The following is a 25,598-nucleotide window of genomic DNA, read 5'->3' as shown; positions in this document are numbered from 1 at the left end:
CCCAAGGTGGGGTCAGGGAGGGGGGGGTTCGAGCTGGAGCATATGTGTGTAGGTTTTTAGATAACAGGTATTAGGGGTATATCTTATATAAGACTATTAACTAAAATGTGATCTCATTGGATGTGCCCTGACAATTAATGCTTGTATATCTTATCGTGTGTTGTCATGTTTGTTTATGTGTTTGTTTAAAAAATAATAAAAAAATAAAATACAAAAGTCTGTACAGTAGACAGATTAATGTAAACCACATCATACTTCCTATACAGTAAGTCTAGTTTCCTACACATCTCTTTTACAGCACACAAACACACACCACACACACACACTTGCACTTGATGTGTTGAAATCTTTGAAAAAGAATCACGCAAAGATATGGGTTTTAGAAACACACATTTTACATAAAATATTTGACTTCATTACAAACAATATTGGCGGTGAGAAAACAGCTTCAAGTAGAACTTACACAAAACCTAGTTTCATCCGAATGGGAAGATTTCCTGTCCACTTTAACAATAGCCATGATTAAAAACAACAAAAAGCTTCCAACAAACAAAACAAAGAACTATTGACAATCATGACAAAAAAAAAAAAAAAAAAAAAAGGAAATAAATACTTGAATAAATAACACAAATGAGGATTCAAATACATGAACAACTTAAAGTAGGTAGCCCAAGCGTGTTGCTACTATGACACTATCACCTCCAGGGGCGGTACATTACTCTGCCCCTCTCTGCTTTCCCTTCCCTTCAGTCTTCTGGACCTCATTCTTCATCTCCTCCATTCACTCCTTGTGATTTTTTTTTTTTTTTTTTTACCTCCACTCAATCACAGGTCTTTGTAAAACACCTTAGTGAGGGGGAATCCCAGAAAGCCTCTCTCTGCCGTCTCCAGTCCCTCCTCCTCCTCTCCGTCGTCGTCGCCTTCCTCGGGGCTCGCCTCTCCCAGCAGCCGGTAGCCCATCTTCCTGAAGAAGACCTCCCCGGTCTTGGAGGGGTAAGGGACGTGGGCGTAGACCCTGTGTGCCTCGGCCTCCCTCTCCCAGGTCTCCAGACCCTGAAGCAGCAGGCGGCCCAGGCCCTCCCTTCTGTACCAGCAGCCCACCACCACCCTGCAGATCCTCCTGACGCCTGCGCGCTTCTCACCCTCCCTGCACACGCAGCCCACAATCTCCCCGTCGCACTCAGCTAGCCACACCTGCCCGGCCGCCTGCTCCCTCTCCGGGTCAATCTTCTCCGTCGTCGACGCCTCCTTCTCCTTCTCCTTCTCCTGCTCCTTCGGTATGGTTCTGCGCCTCGACTGGAGGGAGGGAAAAGAGTGAGATGAGTCTTACTAGTCTTACCATTCTCACTAGTCTAGTCTTACTACAGTTTAGTCTCCCACTTCTTCCCAGACGTTTCTTCACGCTACGTTTAGCACAGTGCAGGGGAAAATGTCTGGCTGAAAGGTCTTAGCATTTAGGGGGGGGGGGGGGGTTTGACAATCCACCACATCACAATCAGCTAGGGGGGGGGGGGGTAATGCAACTCGCGACCTGGGCTGCTGAAGTAGCATGAAAACAAACCGAGATAAGTTACTGACTTAATGCCAGAAAAAACCACCAGCCCAACCTTCTTTATGGCGGGTGTTTTGCCACTGATCCTGGTGTAGGGATTAAGCAGCGTCTCCTCCCGCGTGCCCCTGTAGCTGCTGCCCACGTAGTCCCAGCAGGGCCGGCTGGTGCCCAGAACCCCCGTGGACCGCGGCATGGTGATCTTCAGGAAGACGATCAACAGAAAGACGGGCACGGCGAGGGCCAGGATGAAGGAGTGGATGAGGCAGCGGAGGACAGAGGAGAGGACGGCCAGGATGAAGAGACACAGGGGACGGGTGAGGACGTGCAGGACGATACGGTTCTCTGTCCCCTCGCAACCCTCCTGCGGAAAGAGAGAGAGAGATCAACAGGGCAGCAACACCGACACAATGACCAGAGTGCCGTGCACGGAGAAGGGAAGTGAAGGGGCTTGTTGAACCATCTTATGTAGCCCATGTAGAATACAGTTGGACTCAAATAAAGCATTTAGTGTGTTGCGTGTGTAATCCAAACCTTGATGAGGGCTTTGACCGTCTCTATGTCTTCCTCCTTCATCCTCCTCATCACCACCTGATCCAGATCCAGCTTCACCATGTCTAGGCCTTATACACACGTACAGTAGGCCAACTGCACAGCCTTCACCGCGCACGGACACCGACATGCACACACCAGGCACAGCCGGGAGCCTGGAAGAAGACATACTGGGAGCTTACATCTGGTTAAAGTAATCAGTTGGAAATGCAATAGATTACTGGGGGAGGTATTATTAGGCCCATCTACACCATGGTACCTTTCTGACAAGACAGGTCTGTGAAATATTATGGACAGACATAAAGGTCCGTTCTACTTTTAGACACTGTGTGGATCTCTAGGGAACGTCCATAGGATTTTGTACCTTGGATCTCAACCCGTTACACATAATAACACCCAGTTACCCACGCTGGCCCAAGACGGCGAGAGGAGATTAATATACAGATTTGGAGCTGCATCGGCCCACCGTGTCTCCACATACACACAATGCAGGCCATGATGCGAGCAACATTTCAACGAAAATATATCATAATTGTGCCGTAGAAATCGCAAGACCTTGCTCAAATCCATATATGGTTATATTGCGGTTGTGCTACGAGAAATGTGCGTCCTCCTGACGCGGATAGAAATCTGCCCTCTATCTAACCATTTGTCATCTTACCTTCTACCGTGTCGCAGTGGACTATTGTTGAATGCTGATGAATTTGTAACGATTACACCCGGTTTGCATGTTTGCGTGAACGACCTAAGACGAGGCTTGCGTCGAGACGGAATTCTGAACAGAAAGCTACTATGTTTATTTTCGCTTACACGGTTCAAACGTCCGAATCTACGCCATTTACGTACGGTGAATCCGCAATGCGCACGCGTGTATGTGAATGGGAAGTGTAACGTAGAACTAGAAATAAGACCCGTTATTTTAACAACACTTATAATAAACCCCGCAGTGTTTGCAGATTTAGCGTCAGGAAAAGGGACCAATTCGAAGTATTAAAAAACAAATAACCACACAAGATATTAACAACTTTATTGATAACTATTTACCAACATGATTATTTGTGATGAAAGTGGGCCATATACACATGTATTCACAAAAAAATGTATTTCCTTCATACACAAACTGCCAATGACAGTATTATGTAAACTAATATATTTAGTAACTTTCCAAAGTATTTAACAGTCTCTTTGACTTTAACCCTTTATGATTCCTCTCACCATGGCATTACAAAGTAGTAATTTGTCAATCAGAATGTCCCTTCTCACTTCACCGACCAAGACCCCAGAACTCATGAAATTCATTCAGGCGCCATAAGTCTGAATGCACCAATTCTCAGAGGTGGGACCAAGTCATAGTTTTTCAAGTCCCAAGTCAGCAAAGTCTCAAGTAAGTCTTACACTTTGGGTTTTGAGTCCTAAACAAGTCCTTATGGGTTCTTTGCCAAATGTAATGCCATTTCAAAATCCAATAGCAGCAGTTCATAATGTTCATTTATTTTTCTTCTGTGATTATAAACTCCAAAAGTGAGGCTATGACAAATCTTGTCATAGGCCTAATCATTGTACATCAACCTACCTGTTGCAGAAGAAGAAACTATAGTGAGTTTAAATAAATATATAAAAAATTGTCACTTCACAGATGCCCGATGAACGTTGGATGACTGAAACATAGTATTTCATAATAAATGAATGTAAGTGAAGACAGTGCCTCTTCAGTGTATTCTCTTTAGAATAAATAACATCACAAGAAAATAAATGAAGGCAAGAATCAATCAGTTGGGAAGCAATAGGCTAGTCTGGGAATTCTCGAAAGCCCATGATAAAGGAACAATAGGCTATAAGTGAATTATTTTGTTCTTAACAAAAGGACTAATATTAATCATGTTTTATTGCACGATATAGCCTACATTATAGTAGGAGATCCACTGATTCCCACAGACTTTTCTTTGCAATGCAAAGTCTATGAGGTGAAAGAAGAATGAGTGACTGGAAGATTATTATGATTAATTCTCTACTTGGTCTGCAACGACATAACATTATAGCTCTGTAGTGTAAAGACGGTATTCAATTAAATATCACAACATTTTGTAGCCCGTCTGCCCAGCCAATGTGGACGCCGTGGATCTCTACCTGCTGCGGTGTCCTCCAGTCGAGCACTGCGATGTCCAAGCCGTGTTCCGTTTCGAACTCCAATTCCCTTCCCTCGACCACTCGCCCTTGTACGAGTGGCCTTACCATAAGGGCTCACTTAAAAGAAGTCAGAAAGAGAAGGGTACAGGGATATGGAAGATGCTCATCCTTATCATTAGGGCACAAGTATCTTGTTTTATTATGAATAAAGAGTTCTCCTCTGCCTACTAGTAAACTGTTGTATATGTATAACGTATCAAGCAGGAACATTAAGAGTTGATTTGCTTTTTAAATTTTTTTTATTGGCGATATGTTTTTATAGTTTGGGCTTGGGGAGAGAATCGAGGCATGAGACTCAAGTCCAAGTGAAGTCATTAGTGTTAAAAGTCAAAGTTGAGTAGAGTCTTTTTAATTTTTTTTTAATTTCATCAAGTTGAGTCTGATAAGTCATCAAATTCATAACTCGAGTCCCAAGTCGTTTGACTCGAGTCCACACCTCTGCTAATTCTTAATACACACATTCTCTAAGCTACACGGGTTATTTCAGTCGGTTTGAAACTGGATTTCATGACAGTTGGGTACGGGTACGTGTCCGTTTCTCATCGCCTCTCCTGTCGATGCGTCTGCTCCGCCGGCGCAGTCTGTCGCGTTGCGTTGCGTTCCGGACCTCTCCGTCACACGGCTCGCCCCTTTGACCTCGCTCCCCTGCGACATCATCTCCCTCTCCTCCGGCGCCTCCTCTACCCTCCCTTCTCTCAGACTGCTCGTGCTAACCTCGATGATGACAATACCCTCGCCTCCTTCCAGTTGAAAGAGACCCTCCATGGTCGCCTCGGCCTCTTCGTCTCTCACGCCTACCACGTCACAACAACCGGCCCCATCCCCCGCCGCGCCTCCCTCTCCCTCCATCAAAGCGATCATCCGCACGCCCCCCTCGGGTTCTTCCCGCTCCATCATCTTGGTCTCGTCGTCGCCCAGCTCGAACACCACCTCCTGCCCGTCGAGAGGCAACAGGCCCTGGGAAGGAGCGCAGCCGAGCTCCAGGCTGTGGTCCGGGCCTTGGGTATAGCTAACGCCGGATGTCTCTCCGTTCTGTGCCTCGGTTCGGAAGTGAAGGACAAAGGATTCTCCCTGCCCGCCGCCCGCCTCTCCCGTCCGTCTCTCCCCTTCCCTCTCCCCTCCCCAATCCCGCAGGAGTGACACCACCCCTTCCTTATCGCTCCCTCCATCTCCCTGCCTCTGTCCATCTGTCTTGAATTGTAACACAAAGGACTCTCCCTCCCTGCCCAGCGCTCCCTCCCCCACCTGCCCAGAACCGTTCCCTTGAAACTGCAACACGTACGACTCCCCGCCCGTCTCCATATTCATCCCTTCCTTCCTCCCCCCTTCGTTGCCGAAGCATAATACAAACTGTTTCCCCGCCATGCTCTCCCCTGTCCTCACTTCCCCCTGGTCGGTATGGGGTTCCCCGCCCAGAGCGGCAGGGGCGGAGGTGGGGGCAGAGACGGCGGTGATCTGTGTAACCGTGGCAACCGTCGCTGGGGGTCCTGAGGTAACTGTGGTGGGGAGTAGAGTGGAGGAGGAAGGAGGTGTTGGCACAGTGGTGCAGGTAGTTGCAGAAAGGGGGCAGGGAGACACTGTGGACAGTGCGGAGGATGCTGTTGTAATGTTGTTAGCAACAGTAACTGTTGGCGCAACACCGGTGGTCACATTAGCGTTGGTCACGGACATGGTTCCTGCTCCTGCCTGGCTCACGGAGGCTACTGCAGGGTTCTGAATGGCAGCTTTGGGCTTACGCCCTCGTCTGCCCCTGCCTGTCCGTGTGCTTCTCCCCAGTATGGGCTTGGTCAATAGGGAGTTGGCCAGGAGGGCGTGCGTTGGCCTAGGAACTGAAGTGTTTACACTGTGGTTGTTGGTGTTGTTGTTGTTAGTGATGATGATCCTGGCCTGCTGCTGTTGCTGGGATACTGCCTGAAAGTGTGGGATCTGGGCGCGGGCGTGGCTTAGGACTGGCTGGAGTCCTGGGATGGTCTGGACCAATGGGAGAGTCTGAGGTTCCGGGGCTGGTGGGGGGTTGCTGGCTGTGGGAACTAGAATCAAGCTGGGCTGGCTGCCGTTGGTGGAAGGACACTGTAGGAGGAGGTAGCTCTGGGGCTGTGGGGGAGGCGGTGGCGGAGGAGGGGTAGGCGTCGGCGCCGACAGGGGGATAAGCTGCAGGCCACTGGCCGTCTGGATCATAAAGTAGTTCTGGGAGGTGTTGGGAGGGATATCCAACGCCGGCTGCGACACGATCAGGCTGCCATTGTTCCCCGTGGCCTCCAGGGTGATGGGGTTGAACAGGGTGGTGGTGGTCGTCACCCCCCCGACACTGGCCTTGACGGCCACCCCGTCCTTACCCCCGTCGGCGAGGACGGGAGCCAGCGTCGTGGCCCCGGTGCCGTGAGTCCTGATGTGCCTCTGCAGGTACGAGTGCATGACGAACTCCTTCAGGCAGTAGGGGCACTTGAAGTCTTTGCGCGAGGAGTGCGTGCGGAGGTGGAGCTGGAGGTTGGAGGAGTGTGTGAAGCTTTTGCTGCAGTGGGTGCACTGGAAGGGCCTTTCCCCAGAGTGAGTGCGTTCATGCTGTTTACAAAGAGAGAGAGAGAGAGAGAGAGAGAGAGAGAGAGAGAGAGAGAGAGAGAGACAAAGATGCTGAGACATGACAAATGAGGTCCACTCGACTCCGTGGAGCGAGAATGTGAAGGAGTACACAGTTACAAGCGTCAACACGGTTCTCTCTGGGCAGTGAGTGCTGCTGCTGCTGCTGCTGACCTGTTTGAGGTTGGAGGTCTGGGAGAAGGACTTGGAGCAGATGGTGCAGACGTGAGGCCGCAGGCCGGAGTGCATCTGACTGTGTCTGCGCAGGCAGCTGGTGTTCTTGAAGGACTTGCCGCACTCCTTACAGACGTAAGGCCTCTCGCCCGTGTGCTGCCGCAGGTGATACTGATAGTGGGAGCTCCACTTGAAGGTGAGAGCGCAGTGGGGGCACTGGAACGCCCTCACGCCAGTGTGCACCTGAAAGAGAACGCATACGACATGGGGAGAAGAATGTCAAATGGGTATAAAATGGAGGAAGACTAGGGATGGGTATCGAATCAGGTACTTATTTCAACTTGATTTCAACAACAAAGCAGTCGGGGCAATGGCAAGCCGAAAACGGTCGCAAGTGTTGTTACACTTTACAAAGCTAGATGCAGACAACACTCGCTGCAATATTATATATATATATATATATTAACAAATAGTTCTAAATAAATAATAATGATAATAATACCGGTGGTCCGGTACCGGTTCAAATGTGAAAAGTACCCAACCCGAATGAAGACTATCTCGTTTGGAGAAGAAATGGACAAATAAACTAGGGATGCTCGATATTGGCTTTTTTACCGATACCGATATTGTCCAACTCTTAATTTCCGATAGCGATATCAACCGATACCGATATATGCAGGGTTTCCCCCCCCCCCAAAAAAATGGAATAATTTCAGGTAATTAACATTACATATCTCTTGTTGTGGAATTAACACAACATTATGCATACTTTTGACAATAAATAAAATCAGAATTTGTTCTTACTTGCTTGCCTGGGTTATAGGTTATAGAAATGTAAAAAAAAAAAATAATAATAATAATAATAATTTTTTTATAAAACCGATACAGATATTTTCCGATATCACATTTTAATGCCAATATCGGCCGATAATATCGGACATCCCTAAAATAAACCCATTTCGCATAGGGGGGGGGAAGCCGGCTTTGTGTTCTGTGTGAAGACCAGCGTGTTTGAGATGATAACCTATAAGCCACCTGCTGCCCTAGTCGTGGTGAAGCCGTCTTGAAGCACTGTGTGTCGTCAAGTGCAGAAAAAAAGCTGTCTTCTACACACATTACGCTATTGACGTACAAATTGAGAGGCTCTCTCAATGTAGAGTGAATGGGTCTGAAACCAACGACGGCACAGTTCTAAGTAACACTTTAACGGATCCTCTGTGTGAACAGGGCTAAAAAGAGATCCAAATGTTATAGATCACTTCCAAGCGGAGAACCTTACCCTCTGATGGATGGAGAGCAGCGAGGCCCTCTTGAAGCTCTTTCCACACTCAGTGCAGCGGTAGGGTCTCTCCCCCGTGTGGTCCCTCATGTGGTACTTCAGCCCCGACGAGCCCTTGAAGGCCTTCCCACACTCGGAGCAACGGTACGGTCTCTCTGTGTCGACACAACGTGTGTAAATGATAAATCTCTTCTTTTTTTTTTAACAGAAAGATAGCTGTATACACTGCGGTCAAGACAACGAACATGCGGCGCCTCTCTATGAATGTAGTAGACTCAGAAAACCTAAAAAAGGGTATTCTTAAGGATAATAGAGGTTTAAAGTAGGGATGCTCGATATTGGCTTTTTTACCGATACCGATATTCCGATATTGTCCAACTCTTAATTTCCGATACCGATATCAACCGATACCGATATATGCAGGGTTTCCCCGTCCAAAAAACTGAATAATTTCAGGTAACTAATAATTTCACTGGATATATATATAACAAATATTGTTATTGTTTTTTTTTGTTTTCAAACCGATACCGATATTTTCCGATATCACATTTTACTGCCGATATCGGCCGATAATATCGGTCGGCCGATAATATCGGACATCCCTAGTTTAAAGCGTATCGTTACCATTATAAATGCGTAACCCCCTCTGTGTTCCACTTCACTTCTAAGTGCTGTTTTGGGGGGAAATGCCTTTACCTCCAGGGAGGGTGGTCTTCCTGGAAGGCTTGGCCGGTTTGGCCGGCTGCTCCTCCTCGTGCTCCTCCTCGCCGACAGTAATCATGTTGACGTGGATCTCCTCCTGCTGGCCCTCCTCCCGCTGCTTGTCGGCCTGGCCGGGGGAGGAGGAGGGCAGGGGCAGCGAGAGGGACAGGGAGGGGGGGCACACGATCTCGGCCTCCGCTTCGGCCAGGAGACGCTGCTCCGGAGTGTGGGAGTGCTGGTGGGTGAGCAGGGAGGACAGGAGGGGGAAGGAGCGGTCGCAGGCCGAGCAGCTGAACTGGGAGCGAGACGACTGGGAGGAGAGAGAGTGCAGCTGGAGAGAGACGAGAGAATATGAGCCGTTTTCAAAATCATCTCACGCGTCTTTGCGACATGGAAAACGTTATAAAGATTAAAACTCTCCAACCCTCCCAGGACAGATACCGATGGTAAAACATTTCAGATGCTTGGGAGTGGAAATATTCCCTACCATAAGACAAACGGTGAAGCACAACTACACAAAAATCCAAAACAAAATCAAAGACGACCTTGATAGATGGGCAAAACTTAAGAACACAGTACAAGCACGGATATCAATAGTTAAGATGGATGTACTACCTAAAATCAACTTCTTCTGTTCAATGCTACCGTTACCCCCTCCAGAGGGTTACTGGAAAAGATTACACTCCTCCACATACAAATTTATTTGGAATAACAAACCACCACGTATAAAAAGATCCACCGCACAGAGAAATAAAGCAGATGGTGGCATGGCATTTCCAGATTTTTTCCTATATTTTAAGGCGTACTCATTAAGTCCATTGACAACATGGTTTGACTCCCAAGCATTAGCATCTTGGAGAAAAATAGAAGAAAACATAGTAGCCCCACATAGACTGAAGGACATAGCATACACTAAACTACCAATCAAGCACTGTGAACGAAAATTTGGCCCCATAATTACTCATGCGATCCGGATATGGCGTGAATCACAAAAAAGAAATCCTAACCCACAAGAATGGCACAATCATACTCCCTTATTCAATAACAATGCTCTCTTAATTGGAAAACGACCTATAAGATTCCCTATATGGGAAGAGCAAGGCATACACTCATTAGGGGATGTTTTTAACAAACAGGGTTTTTGTAGTGATAAAGAAATACGCAAAAAATTTAATCTCACCAAGTCCACATGGCTTATTCACAAACAGTTAGAGCTATGTTTGAAGTCTCACGGTGTTCCATTAGACAGACCAATTGAACACCACAGATACCACAAATTCTTCTACTCAAGAGAGACATCGAGAGGTTTTGTTTCAGAATTTTATCATCAATTACTAACGTCCTCGTATGAAACCCTCCAACTTGACTCTGTCTGGAGGAGGGATATACCAGACCTGGAAAATGACTTTGATTGGCAAGGAGCCTGGGCAAATGTCCGACTTACATCAAGGAACCCGGATCATCAACAAATCAATCTTAACTATATTCACAGGACATACTTGACTCCTATAAGACTGTGCCGAATGGGGCTCAAACAAGATTCCAAATGCACCCAATGTACAAATGGGGACGAAGGGACATTTATGCACATGTATTGGGACTGCTCACCAGTTAAGGCATTCTGGAAAGATGTGACCCAACAAATATCAAAACTCGTATCTTGGAATATACCTGTACACCCCTCGGTATTGCTGTTGAATGATGTTTTTGAGTTTGCAGTGAATCCACAGCTAAAGAGATTGGTTTTATCGGGTATCACAGTAGCCAAAAAGCTGATCGCATCACGCTGGTTTCAACCGGAAAAAATGTGCCGTAAAGTTTGGTTTCTTACATATCTCGATGTAATTTACCATGAAATATCTACAGCAAGAATTCTGAGTCTCAATGAATCCAAAATGTCAATGTGGTTAGAAGTGGTGGAGAGAATAAAAGCTAGCTTATAATGGTAGTGTCTGGTTAGGTGCGAGGGATAGTGGAGGTACTTCTCAAGGTGGGGTCCGGGAGGGGGGGGTTCGAGCTGAGCATATGTATGTAGGTTTTTTTTTTTAGATAACAGGTATTATGGGTATATCTTATATAAAACAACTAACCAAAAGGTGATCACATTGGATGTGCCCTGACAATTAATGCTTGTATATCTTATCGTGTGTTGTCATGTTTGTTTATATGTTTGTTTAAAAAAGAATAAAAAAATAAAATACAAAAAAAAAAGATTAAAACTCTCACACAACGTTTTTTTAAGGCTGCAGATCGGACTGATTTATTTGCAGGATATGGACCGCGAGCAGTGGCGGCCGGTGGGTACTTCGCCACTAGGGGCGCTATACCAAACATTTTGCAAAATGCAAACATGTACAGTACAGTACCACGCAACACTCATGGCAAGACGTGAGCGATTCGACTCACGCTCACGGCAATGAATCGGCTCTTATGAACGAGTCGCTCAGCTGTTACTACAACAACACACAACCAGTCAAATAAAGTATAGTCTAGACTCTAATTCACAACTTGAAACACAATATATAAATAGAAAAGTTAGAAACAAAACTCGCCCGTCTCCAAACACAGGCAGATCTCTCCCTCTCTCCTTCTCTCTCTCACACACAGCGCGACGTGGAATCGATTCGTTACACAATCAGACCTATTATATACCAAGAATAACTTCAGTATGAGTACAGGGCTGTACACATATTTTGCATATTGTTAAACGAGCCAAGGCTAGCTATTAAACTATCGATATGAATCGAAAATATGGGACCCTGATGTAAACAAGACAAACGTCTTTCTCTGGTCTGCATCCCCTTAACAATTGTGTGTATTGAGCCGTACTGTATTGTACCCATTCTGCAATCTGTTAATAAAGTTCTCATTCATTCATTCATTCAAACATAGACGATATTGAACAAGCCATAATCCACGTATTTTCAATCCGAGAGAGCTGCAGTAGTTAAATCAATGAGCCATCGACATAGTCAGTGTGGTAAGTAACGTTATTATTGCATCCAAGATTGATACACGGCTGGCTAGGCAGTTGGTAGTCATAGTCTTGTGTTATAAAATAAATAAACAATCAGCAATGTCTCGCTTCATGAATGGCCAGCAGTAGTACTGCTCCTAAAAAAAACTATTTACAAACGTTAACGTTAAGCACACAGAGAGAGAGAGAGAGAGAGAGAGAGAGAGAGAGAGAGAGAGAGAGAGAGAGAGAGAGACTCACTGTTTAGTTGAAACGTCCAGGGCAGGAGAGCTTGATAAACGTGTATAATCCGCCATATAGCTTGTTAGCCAAGTGTTAGCTGAGCTCGTTAGCACAACACTCAACAAGTACATTCCTTTGTCCATTTCCGCTCGAACAGACTGCAAACTACCTGGCGTTCTATCGCCATGCTCTAAGACAAACTCTAACCTTAACCAACTTTGAAAGAGTGCCTAAGCTTAACAGTCTAAAGAACTTGCAGTCACGGCACGCTCGTCTAAGACAAACAGCTGCATGCATCTCACAACAACACAACTATCTCCACCGACCAACCTAGGACCAACCTAGGAACCAAGCTAGAAGCTAGAATTGGAACATTAGAAATTGGATTCGGCCAATCAGAGATCGTCTCTGTGAAATTCTGCCATGGAAAAAAATACTGGCGTCGGCCAATCAGAGAGCGTCTCCGCGAAATGCGGCTATGGAAATTCTTCACGGAAGTTCACGCTGCTGCCTAGACCGCTTCAAATCGCGCTCGGATTCCAACATAATAGTCATATTTCAACGCACAACGCCGTATGCACTGATTGGCTGTGACGGAGACAGCGATCAAACTGTGACGCGCACTCAGAGCGCTATCGCTTCTAGCCCGGGCGAGAAATACAAAAAAAAAAAAAAAAACGTCACTTCCTGCTCATGAAAACGATGTTTTTTTAATTTAGATAATAACGTTATATTGTGCATTGGAAATACAAACACTTAAAATGAGTAAATATTATTCATTTTAAACATGTTTATATTATTTATAGGGCTATAAAACACAAAAACGAAAAAGTTTTATTGTCTTCTTCTGTGATTTAACAGCAGCTGGCCAGCAGGTGGGTCGGCGCCCTTGCGCCCCTAGTGGCGAGCCGCCACTGACCGCGAGAACGTCGTCTTCCGATATACGTCAGACAAGAAAGTCAGTGAGAGCTAGGGCTGCACGATTAATCAATCATTTCTAAATTATGACGATTTCATTTTTTTTTATTTTTTTTTTTATACTTAACTTTTTAAATGACGAAAAATAAGAATTGAGAGAGAGAATCGTGATCTCAATTCTTAGAGAAAAATCGTGACTCAAATGAATCGTGCAGCCCTAGTGAGAGCTTCTCCATTTTTTTCCCCCCGTCTGTACGTTACTATTCTGCGATGGGCCAGTTCCCTCAGTACGTTTATTCAAATGTGCAGACGTTTCTTATGGCTCTCAAAATGACCTCTGCATTTCACTCTATAGAGTAATAATATGAGTGCCATGCACTTATCTCCCAGTGGTCAAGTCTTACCAGTGAGACATGTCTAGTGAGGCCTCCGCTGGTCTTGAAGGTCTTGTTGCAATAGCCACACTGCAGGCCTGGCCCTGTGGTTCTGGGCTCGGAGCTCTGAGTCACCTCCGTGAAGCTCTGGAGCAGGTCAAACTGGGCCTGGGTGGTGCCCATGTTCTGAGGGCACAGCAAGTGAAACCAGAGACAGTCAATCTCAAAATCGTGCACCGAAAGAAAGACAGAGGAGGAGTTAGAAGAAATGAATATGATGATAATCAAAAAGGACTTTTTCTTTATGTTGATATTTACATTTAGTCATTTAGCTGAACGCTTTTATCCAAAGCGACTTACAAGTTTTGTACGACAAGTCAGCAGGAAGGGCACAACTCTTATCAGCCGAGTAACAATGTTCATCAAAGTGCTGAGTGCTACAATGTACAATGTACGATATACAGTATATCGTAATATGCCTTCCACATGTTTTGCCACATTCTAACTGTTAATCACACTGAACTGCATGGGTAATGTAAAGTGTGATCTTCTCTCACATGTTCCAGATCTCACTGTGAATAAATTAATATGATGAAAGTATTATTCATTTAGACTAGGGATGGCCGATATTATCGGCCGACCGATATTATCGGCCGATATCGGCAGTAAAATGTGATATCGGAAAATATCGGTATCGGTAAAAAAAAAAAAAAAAATAACAATATTGCATCCAGTGAAAATATTAGTTACCTGAAATTATTCCGTTTTTTTGGGGGGGAAACCCTGCATATATCGGTATCGGTTGATATCGGTATCGGAAATTAAGAGTTGGACAATATCGGAATATCGGTATCGGTAAAAAAGCCAATATCGAGCATCCCTAATTTAGACACAGTAGTAACATTGCGTAAGCACATCATCACGATTTCATCATACCGTCCCATGGTTACATCTTGAACATCTGCTGCCGTTTCTGTAGTTAAGGGAAGCCATGGCTCTCAAAACGAAACAATGAGCAAGGTGAATGGCAGAACTACATTTCTGGCCAGAAAAGCATATTTATTAGACCTAGAAAGTCTCCGCATACTGGAATCATCGTCTGAATAGTGATGCACCGATGTGAAAATTGTGGCCGATACGATGACCGATATTTACAGATGTCGATAATCGATATCTCTGTATAGAAAACACTTTTTATGATAATCAAATAAAGAGCTATTTTCCAAAACGCATTTAAAAAAAAAAAAAACGTTTGTAACTTATTTTCAGAAATGACCGATATTTAAAAAAAATATATAAAAATAAATAAAGATACCGTTGGTCACAGCACGCAGGGGGCGCCCCGCTACAATACTTTTATTATCCCGTGGGAAATTTGCAGTGTCAAATTTCCCACGGGATAATAAAAGTATTTCTATTCTATTCATTCTAAGCCCCCTTTCATGGGTGCATGAGGAGACATAATAACGATAATCTAGCATTGATTTCAGGAAGATTCGATAATCAGGCGAAAAATTACAACGTGATAACTGGATTTCACTAAAGGGCTATTTTCGCGTCTTTTCCTGTGATTACTCAGAATCACCCAAACTATACTCATATTCACCACGGTATAAAACGGAAATGTACGGATGAAAAAACAATCTGTCAGTTTCTTCTGGTCAACATGCAAAAAACAATCGACAGCGTTATTATATCGATAGCTATAATATTTCATATAGTTTAAGCACTCGCAAACACGGCATCCTCTCCATTGAACAAAGCGCTTGCACGCAACGGCCCAATGCCCATAGCGCCCTCTGGCGTCCAATGTGTTAACACTTTGAGTGCCAGCAGAGAAGCGGGCTGAAAAATCGATTATCTATGACCTGGTCAGCGCTAACGTCATACACGCACACACAGACATGTTGAGATATGTGAAAAATACATCCGATTACCCCAAGACTGGTAACATAGATTCCTTACCTCACATCAGATGTTCTGCAAAAAGATTATTCCAATTCCTGATCGCCATTCCAAATATCGATCGCGTTTATTGATGCAACGTTAGGTACTCGAAACACATAATCCACGCTGCTCCGAGTGTCCACAATGAATCCAATCGTCTCCGGTTACATGCCTGAGAAGTAAAATGTGGATTCCGTTTTTTTTTTTTCTTTTTTTTTATTAATATATATATATATATATATATATATATATATATATATGCATTTCCATTGAGTCCAATCCAATGGGTGCATTACCATCCGGGAGACGATAGGGGGCGGTATTTTCCCTGTTCGAGCTCATAGACAGTCCCAATGATAACGTGAGGCTAGATTGATGAAAAATGAGTGATAGCTAATAAAAGCAATAACGATTAAATAACGAGATTTCTCGTCCCTGGCACTCAACGCATGGCGGCGAATCACGAGATTTCTCGTGGCTGGCACTCAATGTGTTAATACATGCCGTCCCTTCCAAATAAACGAATAAATGAAATGAAAATTCACTAGTTTCTTGTTGTTTTGAGTTTTGCTATCTGTTCTTGGTACGGAGATCTGACAAGTTTTAAAAGAAAAATTACAGGTTTCCCAGAATAAACTCATCCGATTAACACTAGGACTAGCCTACAGAGCACATGTGGGCAACACTTCCAGTTGTTGGGTGTCCGTTCAACTTCAGCTTAATATAGTTCACAACATTTATAACAATAGGGCCCCCAATTATCTCACAAATTATTTTCAGTGGAATAGGGACATGCATACCTAGAACACCAGAGCCAGCAATGCCGACCTGTGAATTCCAAGGTTCAAAACAAATATGGGCAAATGTTCTTTTAAATTCTGGGGAGCCACCAAATGGAATTCGCTACCTTCAGTTAAAATGCATTAGTAGCCAACACAATTTCAAGAAAAAAGTAAAATCATGGCTCCTCGACAATGTTAAAAATTTGATTTAAAAATGTATGAAAATGTTGTCTATGTTACATTGTTGTCTGTGGCTACGTTTGTACTGCACTTAAAATTGACATGTCTATGTATGTAGTTTGTCATATTGTATTTTGTGGTCATGTTTTGTATTGCTTATCTGTCCGAGACCAAGGATGGCAATGGAAATAAGTCTAGACTCTTTTGTGTTTCATCCTTGATGTTTTCTTGAACTCTTGATTTTTTTTTTTAAATGTAAAATAAAATTTGATCAAATCAAGGAACTGTATGCGACTTTTATTCTCCATCCCCCATATTGCGCTGGAATATCCGTCTTACTGGACCTACATCACATACCAAATTGTCTTCGTCCGTCCCGTCGGCCAGTCCGAGGAGCTCCTCAGCCATGTGTCCGTTCTCAGCCGCCGCAGTGGTCTCCACCACCTCCTCGAAGTCGGCCAGCAGGTGGCCCGCTCCCTCCATCCCCCCCTCTCCCCCGGCCCCAGCCTCCTCGCCCGCCCCATGCGTGTGGACGGCCTGGTGCTCCTCCAGCTCCGTCCGCGTGCCGAAGGTCTGGCTGCAGCTGCCGCAGCTGTACAGCAGCACACTGGCCCCCGTGTCCGTGCTCAGGTGGACCTCCGTCCCGATGGCGCGGGACGTGCACACGCCCCCCTCCCCGGACGAGGCGAGGGCGAGCTGCGGGAGGAGGAGGCCGCGACTCTGGCCCCCGGTCGAGCCGGCCGACGACAGGAAGACCTCCTCCACGCCCACCCCCACCGTCCCCGAAGACACAAAGCCCACCATGTCCGTCAGCAGGGACGACGTCATGTCCTGCGAGGAGCCCACCACGACCTGCACGATCTCGGACATGGTCGCGCCGCCGCCGCCCGCCGCCTTCCCTTCCTTTGCCGCGGCGCCGGCGTGAGAGTTCCTGTGCAGGGCCAGGTTCGACGAGTGCGTGAAGCTACGTCCGCACTCGCTGCACATGTAGGGCCGCTCCCCGGTGTGTATCCTCATGTGCTGCCTCAGGTTGGTGGACTGAGTGAAGGACTTGTTGCACACGGCGCAGGTGTAGGGCTTGACGCCCAGGTGGACGTTCTTGTGTCGCCGCAGGCTGCTGGAGTTCTTGAAGGCTTTGGGGCAGCTGTCGCAGGGGTAGGGGCACTCGCCCGTGTGCTGCCGGAGGTGGTACTGGTAGTGGGAGCTCCACTTGAAGGTGAGCGGGCAGTAGGGGCAGAGGAAGGTCCGCAGGCCGGTGTGGACGCTCTGATGGACCTGGGGGATGGACAGAGAGACCGACAGACAGACGGGGGGAGAAAGAGAAAAGTCTTAATATCGAGATTTTTTTTTTCTTCAAACAAAGCACACTCTCCGCTTCCAACTCGACTTCCTGTGTCGCCGACCTCTCACCTGGAGCAGGGAGGAGCGTTTGAAGGCTTTCCCACAGTCCTGACATTTGTAGGGCTTCTCGCCTGAGTGAGACCTGGAAAAACAAAGCTATTGTTCAAAACACTGACCGACAGCGATGGACATCCATTGTGCTGCAAACCATGCATTGATCTACAACAGGGAGGAAGTCATACATTCCAGTCACATAGAAGCTATCTATTCGGGTGGCCACTGGCCCAGTAATACATCAAATTTACAATGGCAAATTACCCATCCCATCCATTCAGGGCAAGGGCTAGAGCCCATAGCAGCTGATTTAATGGACAGATATATGCACCCTCCCCGGCCCCCACCCGGGCCACCCCCCTCGGTTACTGTCCCTCCACGAAAAAACCTTGTCATGTAGTAGAACCTCGTCAAATATAGACATTAGGGGTGTAAAGGTACACGTATCCGTACCGAACCGAACAAGTTTCAGTGTGTACCGTACCGTACCGAAGGGCTGTGTAGTGTACCGAACAAATACAATACAAAGTTAACCACTAACGACCGCCCACCGGGGGCTGTTTTTTTTCACAATCTAATATAATAATAATTTTTTTTTTGTCGATTATTAATTTCAATATAGAATATTTGTTGACAGCCCTACAAGTACAATTAGTTACTGCACACTACATCACCCCTGAGTGGAACATGGAAAGCCAAACTTTCCCCCACTGTACCGAAAACCGTACCGAACCGTGACTTCAAAACCGAGGTACGTACCGTACCGTGGTTTTTGTGTACCGTTACACCCCTAATCCGTACTGAACCGTTTCAGTACTGGACCTTCGGTTCAGTACGCGCTGTGTAGCGAACGAATGCAACGGTACATTAACCACCAACGGAACGCGCGTGCAGAACTTTTTTTTGCATGCATAATTTTATTCAAAACTCAAAGTTCACCCCTTCCCAAAATATAACTTGCGCAAAGGGCCGGATGTTCGTTCAGCCCACGCACAACACAAGAGATTACCTGTAATTTAGCATAGCCTCATAGTGTGGCGAACGCACACACACACTCTCTCTCTGTGCGTGAGGAGGATTGCCGGTGCTAGATTGATAAGGGGCCGTCTCTCGGAGATCAAATTAATGATAGTTTGCGACTTGCGGCATATAGAATGGACATTCATACACAGCAACGTGCCTCCAAACAAGGTGTGATAAACATGAATTGATATATTTTCCTTGGCATGAAACAGGAAATAGTATTACTATTTTTACCATTAGGGACCTGCATGACACTTCTTTCTCTATTCAATAACGTTTTGCCCTGAGGGATGATGGTCGCAGTTGTTGTATTCAGTTCAATGACGTTGCGTGTGACCTATCCGTCATGCAGCGCATTCAGGCCCACGCCCACAATCTAATGTATTTAAGTTGATTATTAATTTTAATATAGAATATCCATTGACAGCCTACTTAACAGTTACTTCATCACCCCTGAGTGGAACATGGAAAGCCAAATAAATAAACTTAAACTTTCCCCCACTGTACCGAAAACCCGAACCATGACTTCTAAACCGAGGTACGTACCGAACCGTGTTTGTGTACCGGTACACCCCTAATAGACACACATGTGCTTGTCATAGAAAGAAATAACTCAATCAGCATGAAAAATCAACAAACAGAAAAACGACAAGACAGAATCAAAAACTTTTAGTCGACTAAGACCCTGATGAGTGATTAGTCAACGAATAGGATTAAGTGAGACTGTTCTGTCCATTAGGGAATGCACCGATACTACTACTTTCGCCAAAACGAATTCTAAGTTCTAAAATGTAAGTATTGGCAGATACGAGGTCTAATGCGATCCATTACCGTTTACTGGACCGTTCAGACTTAGACCATTAGTCAGGGGTCAACAATTAGCAAATTAAGATGCAATCTATTTTCCCCCTAGCCCAAAAAATTTGAAGAAAAATCACGAGACATCTTAACACTTTCTCTGCCAAGGACGCCTAAACTCGTCATTCCCCGCCATGCTAATTCTGCCAATGACGCCGTAACACGTCATTGAGATCAATATTTTAAAAATCTGTGATCGCAATCATATTTCTCCCGCGGAGACTTGAGATCTACTGTTGATCCCCTCTCAACTCTCCAACGGTTCAAGAGCGCCATCTGGTGGCCGATCGGCGGATCGCCCAAACCGGAAACGGAAACTGGTGCTCATCCAAATTCGGTCCGATCACTCGCTAATAGTCCCGGGACTCAAGCTAGACACAATGGATAGCAATCCGTTACCAATAACTCGAAAAAACAATATGATTTGGACGTATATACTATTATACAACCTGGAGATGGATCGCATATTTCAACATCCCATAATAGGAATATTTCTGCTCCACGCTGATCGCCCAATGGCCCGAGGAGACTGGGGTGAGTTTCAGCGTTTTTTTTTTACCGTGTTCGATACAAACTGCTCTAATGATCATATCACCCACACTAGATGAATCATCCAACGTTGGCCACGGAATTATAAACGACCCCCCCCCCCCATCCGGTCAACATCAGATGATAAGTAGTAACTTCTAGAAGCACGTCCATTTGACATTTTTTATCTCACGCCGATCACTATCAAACTGTATACAATCATCAATATAATGCATTTAGGGCTATAAATCACGTTCTGCAGAAAGCTGCAGAAAACGATAAAAACATATTTATACTTTAGACCGTATTTTAGTATGAATATGTGAATGAAAAAGTATAACGTTGCTACACACTGAACAATAGATACTTGATGTTGAATGGGCCATAGTAATGTCAATTTAGCAATACAATTTAAAAAGTTATAGCCCTGCAAAGAAGGGGAACTTCTCCATAGACAAATAGAGCTGGCAGAGAGGGGTATAATGATGTACATAAGCCTGGCGAAGAAAGTGTTAAGTTACATGTGGCTCTTGGTATCCAATGTGAGAATTGGGAAAACGCTCAGATACCCGACCCCCGTTTAAGCCCGATTTCTGACACCGGGGAACAGTATGGTTGCATCCCTACGGTTCATCCCTGGCCCTCTGCGGAGTACCTCTGGTGGTAGAGCAGAGCGGAAGAGCCCTTGAAGGCCTTGGGACAGAGGTTGCAGCGGTAGGGCCTCTCGTTGTTGTGGCTTCGCTGGTGGTGGGTCAGCCTGGACGACCACTTGAAGCTCTTGCCACAGTCCAGACACTGGAACGGGTGGTCGGGCTGCTCGTGCCTCTGTACCGGGGCCGACACCAGCGACGTCACCATCTCCAGAACCACCTCCTCTACGCCTGCCACCGCCCCTTTCTCTCCCTCCGCCAGCTCCTCGCCGTCTTCCCCCGAGCCCAGCAGAGAAGGGAAAGGCGAGAGGGCGGTGGAAGACTGAGGAGGTAGCAGTTCCGTCTGGACCACTAACGTGGCCACTGAGTTAGACATAGCGAGTGGGTGGGGGGGCAGCAGATGAGGGTTTTCTTTGGAAGCTGCTGTGCATCAGTTTTGGTGCAGTGTCATCTCTTCTTTCCCGGTTTCCTTCATTACCAACATCTTCAATAAATTCCTTTGTTCAGCCACTTGAGGCAAGCGTTGTATTTGCTAGTGGCTTCCTATAAATCTGAAATTAAACAAAGCGGAGAAAAAAAAAAAAGGAGGATTACAACTTGATCTCTTTCTCGGTTGGTCTGTCCCTTTAAATCCCACCTCCTGCTGCCTTCTCCGGCTCTGACCCTCCCGTCTATCCGGCTCTACCCCTCCCTGCTGTCTGTTCCCTGGCCATCGTTCTGTTTCTGCCCGGCCCCGCAGTGCGGAGCATAGTAGTAATACACATACAGTAGGTATGGCTTCATGTAAATCTACTTATTAACAACTGTATCGTAATTTTTAGTAGGTGGGTTCGAAAGTCTTAAACAACAGCCTACCCAGTGTGTGGGACAGAGTAAATTACAGATGTCGGTGGTACCAAAACACTACTGTTTCTGGCCTGCAAAATGTATTCAAGCCTTCGTCAGTGCGGATTTGTTTCACTAAATGGCTCAATGCGCATCATGGTGCACGGCTAAAAAGTCCGACCAATACTCACCCTGCAGCAGTAACTGTGCTCATCGTAATGCTATATTGTTGATATTGTTGTGAACAGGGATTGGGATCCGCAGTGCTAATCCACACAACCTTAACAATAAAGCCGAGCAGCACAAACTAACTAGCTAGCAGTTCTCCACCCACTGCCGCCTTCTAAGAACAGCGAGGGCTATTGGCTGTGTCAGACAACAAATAAACCACTACCATTGGCTATGAGCTTTCATTTCTTATTGTGGTGCAATGCTTTATGGGTAGTGTAGTATTAAGTCAGTTTAGTGAGTGAACCTTTCCTTTCAAGCCTGGATCCCCATTCCCCAGACAATGTTGTTATTATTAAAATGACTGTAAATGAAATGAAGAGGTGCTCATTCGTGTTGTGCACATTCTTTATTATCTCTGCCAAGGCACATATTTCACATTGAGGCCAATCAGTGTGTGGAAGAGGCATTTTGATGGTAACAATAATTTAAACATGATGATAGTAAATAAGAATAAAAACAGTATAAAAGTACAAAAAAAGATAGGAGACTTGCTCCTTTGCAGCGCAAAATAAATAGTTCCACCAAAGTAAATAAATAGTCAATACTGTAACAAATACTAGAATAGAATGATATTGGAATGGACAAAAATGATAGGAGTAGCACTGATAAATTATTCTACATTATATTATAGAAAACTACAATATCATACACATTGCATTGTATACAACAATTTACATTCTTGTACATTTATGTACAGCTGTACAGAACCATAGTATCATAATACATAGTATTTTAAGGCTTGGGGTTTTAAGTAACATTGTTATAAAATGCTCAAAAAAATAAATGTCCTACCCCAAGGCACAGATTCAGAATCAGCTATCAGCTAATCCTAACAGGTTTGTGCAAAGAGTCTAATCAGGTCCATCAGTGCTCAGGAACAGGGCATATTCATTCAACTCTACCACAAGATACGCCTTCTCATGCAGAATGGGAGAGACAGGCACTGGAAACAAATAGAAACTCAGCAACGGCACTAAAGAAACTAGCTGAAGGGTTCTATTCCAAAATAACTTTGTATCCACTTTAGAAATAAACGTTACCTGGGTGTTTATTGCTCAGTATTTCAAGAATATAGACGATTTACAACCTCTAATGTGTTACTTTATAATATTCAATTGTGACTTCTACTTTGGTAGCTATCGTTTTAATGGAGTGGATGTCATATTTTTCAAATGTTGAATATCCCATTTTGGAATAGAACTCCTTTACATTCCTCTGTTTGGGTGACATCCTGATAGGTGTGTGTATGTGGGGGGGGGGGGGGGGGTCGTTTCTAAGGCCATCAGTTGACATGGGAACAGGTTGCCCATTTAACACGGTTGAAAGATTCCGTCAGTAATCCCTTTATCTATTCCAAATGGTAACAGCACAGTAACAGAGAGTGGAGAGAAAGACAGAGGGGGGGGGGGGACTTAGGTGGTGCCAAATGCTTGCTACATCTACTGAAGGAAATATTGTCTGAATAAATAAATAAAGGCAAGAGAAAATTAAATTAGTTTGAGACACAATCTGAAGAGCTACAAATTCAACAAGTGCTACTGTGTGCTTCTCTTTGCTTTCTCGTTCGTTTTCTTGAGGGTAAGACAGAGACGGAGAGAAAACGGAAAGAGACGGGCAACTAAAATTCACGTCAATAAAGAAATAAAAGTCAAGAGTGACACAATTACAAAATTAAATAAATAACATTCAATAAATTACTAATAGTCAATAAATAAATAAATACATAAATAACATAGTCATGAACATGGCCTTTAGGAGAAGAATGGGGGGGGGCTGGACATGTTCATCACAAATTAATGGGCAGTTCGCCTTAAAGGTGAATCTTGAGGGCCACGATTGGCTGCAGTATAGAGCATCCTCATTGGCGATGATGGAAAGACACACATCCCTCCACACATTTCATTGGCTGAAGTTTGGGGATTTCTCAGGGATGCTATTGGCTACAGTGCACTCGGACATGGTCCTGATTCCTCCCTTTGGCTGCAAGAGGTGTGGGTTTCATCCCTACTGGCTAGTATGCAGCTGCGATGTGTACAGTTCATGGATCATCATTGCACTGTGGCTATTTTGGGCTTGAGGCTGATGAACGCACGATACGCCCAATCGCAGAAGAGTTTGAACTGCTGGAGCAGCTCCTGGGAGGACTGGAGGACATCAAACTGATGGGTGAGCTGAGGAGGGAGGGAGGGGGATACTGGTGGCAGCCTTGGAGCTTCAACTCTCTGCATCTATAGAGGAGGAGACAGGCAGAGAAAGAGAGAGAGAGAGAGAGAGAAAGTTTAGAACGACTGTAAGCCCGATGACTGAGCTGAATCAAGAACAATCAAAGGAAGCGCATCAGTTATGGTTCATGCTCCCAACAACATTCGACCCACTGAAGGCAACTCAAGGCCCCCATCAGCAGTGTGACTCAGGCCGTTACCTGACGTTGCAGTAGGTTGATGAGAGACTTCATCTCTCGGATCATCTCTCCCAGCTTGGGCAACGCAGGATGGTGGTGCCTGCGCGACGCCTTGTTCAGCCACTCAAAGTGGTGCTCGAACAGCTTCAGGTCGGCGTGCAGCTGAGACAGTGTGGGCTTTAGCTGGAAAGGAGACAGGCAACGTCGTCGAGAGTTAGCATGGGTGTGGCAGCATGTACTTTGGAATTTTGTAGACAGTGTGAGGATAGAAAAAGAACTCTCCCTCTCTCTCTCTCTCTCTCTCTCTCTCTCAAACACACACACACACACCCATACAAAGAGAGTATCAGACGGTTACCTCAAGGTTGTTGAGGTCATTGGCTGCTCTGTTGCTCATTGCTGGCAGAGACTTGAACCTGTGTGGCTCTATGTCTGCGTCGAAGGCATGCTCCCTCTGGAAGAGAAAAACGAGACAGACACATTCGTCAGAGCTTTGCATCAGCACAAATCTGCGCATCCTGGAGGGAAGTCACGGCAACACGAGGAAAGTATTAGCGCGCCACCTAGATCGAATTACTGCGTTTCTGTGTTTAGAGACAGTAGCTTTCACTGGCGAGGAGTGCGGTCGGTCAGGTCAGAGTGAGTTCACCCGCAGTCAACCTCCCCTCGAAACATCAACAGTGAGACCAAACAACCTGAACCCACAGGATGTTTTGTACTGGGAGAGAATGAGAACAACATATGCAGTGACTAAGAGAGAGAATGGAGTGGGATACACAAAACAGGCTTGTAGGGAAACTCCAGGGTCGCGGCTATAAAAAGACGGGGATGACGCAGTGCCACTGCCCAGCTGTAGTCGCGTTGTGTACTGTGTGTTTGTGTGTGTGTGTGTGTGTGTGCATTGTTCGCCACGGCCACCAGGGGGGGTTGAACAACCTGAATGCACACTTGACTGGTGTGCTACTGTACCCGGGCTACTGTACTCTGTCTACCAGTGGATATAATAGGCCATTAAAGGTGCAGGGCACGATTCACGGTTATGAACGCGGCTAAGTGACGATGACTGATGTGACAGGCATCAGAGTTGCAATCACTGGAGAAACATAACAACATTACGCGGTGGTAGTGCGCAGCGCGAAACATAACAACATTACGCGGTGGTAGTGTGCGGAGCGGGGTTAGCGAGGCTTCCTTGTAAACAGGCCGTGCGCCACTTGTTGCTTCCTCGACCTATTATGCAGCTCTTCTTCCCTCATTCTCGTTGTTG

The 25,598-nt window shown here is 45.6% G+C and overlaps 3 protein-coding genes across 3 annotated transcripts in view; all 3 read right to left on the bottom strand.

The window, feature by feature from the left end:
• Nucleotides 1–392: 392 nt before the first annotated feature.
• On the bottom strand, nucleotides 393–2,899 carry nat14 (N-acetyltransferase 14 (GCN5-related, putative)). The gene is made up of 4 exons (XM_084336295.1): nucleotides 2,763–2,899; nucleotides 2,084–2,256; nucleotides 1,608–1,913; nucleotides 393–1,296 (listed from the first exon to the last, which is right to left on the bottom strand). The coding sequence occupies exons 2-4, from the start codon at nucleotides 2,162–2,164 to the stop codon at nucleotides 826–828; spliced, it is 858 nt and encodes a 285-aa protein (XP_084192421.1). The 5' UTR covers nucleotides 2,165–2,256; nucleotides 2,763–2,899; the 3' UTR covers nucleotides 393–825.
• Nucleotides 2,900–3,169: 270 nt separating this feature from the next.
• On the bottom strand, nucleotides 3,170–22,031 carry znf628 (zinc finger protein 628). Its single transcript, XM_084336735.1, has 9 exons — nucleotides 21,891–22,031; nucleotides 20,880–21,425; nucleotides 17,831–17,903; nucleotides 16,778–17,695; nucleotides 13,542–13,697; nucleotides 9,015–9,351; nucleotides 8,319–8,473; nucleotides 7,040–7,282; nucleotides 3,170–6,850 (listed from the first exon to the last, which is right to left on the bottom strand). The coding sequence occupies exons 2-9, from the start codon at nucleotides 21,248–21,250 to the stop codon at nucleotides 4,772–4,774; spliced, it is 4,332 nt and encodes a 1,443-aa protein (XP_084192861.1). The 5' UTR covers nucleotides 21,251–21,425; nucleotides 21,891–22,031; the 3' UTR covers nucleotides 3,170–4,771.
• A 1,798-nt stretch (nucleotides 22,032–23,829) lies between these two features.
• Nucleotides 23,830–25,598, bottom strand: part of il11a (interleukin 11a) — a 5,822-nt gene continuing 4,053 nt past the window's right edge. The window contains exons 3-5 of the mRNA XM_084336197.1: nucleotides 24,690–24,785; nucleotides 24,353–24,514; nucleotides 23,830–24,158 (exon numbers count right to left, since the gene is read on the bottom strand). Of these exons, the coding sequence (XP_084192323.1) occupies nucleotides 23,979–24,158; nucleotides 24,353–24,514; nucleotides 24,690–24,785 (438 nt within the window). The 3' untranslated portion in view covers nucleotides 23,830–23,978. The remainder of the gene's footprint in view (nucleotides 24,159–24,352; nucleotides 24,515–24,689; nucleotides 24,786–25,598) is intronic.

The sequence above is a fragment of the Notolepis coatsorum genome, assembly GCF_963971535.1.
Source record: "Notolepis coatsorum genome assembly, chromosome: 19".
Lineage (NCBI taxonomy): Eukaryota > Metazoa > Chordata > Actinopteri > Aulopiformes > Paralepididae > Notolepis > Notolepis coatsorum.
This window is presented reverse-complemented; position numbering and strand designations above follow the sequence as displayed.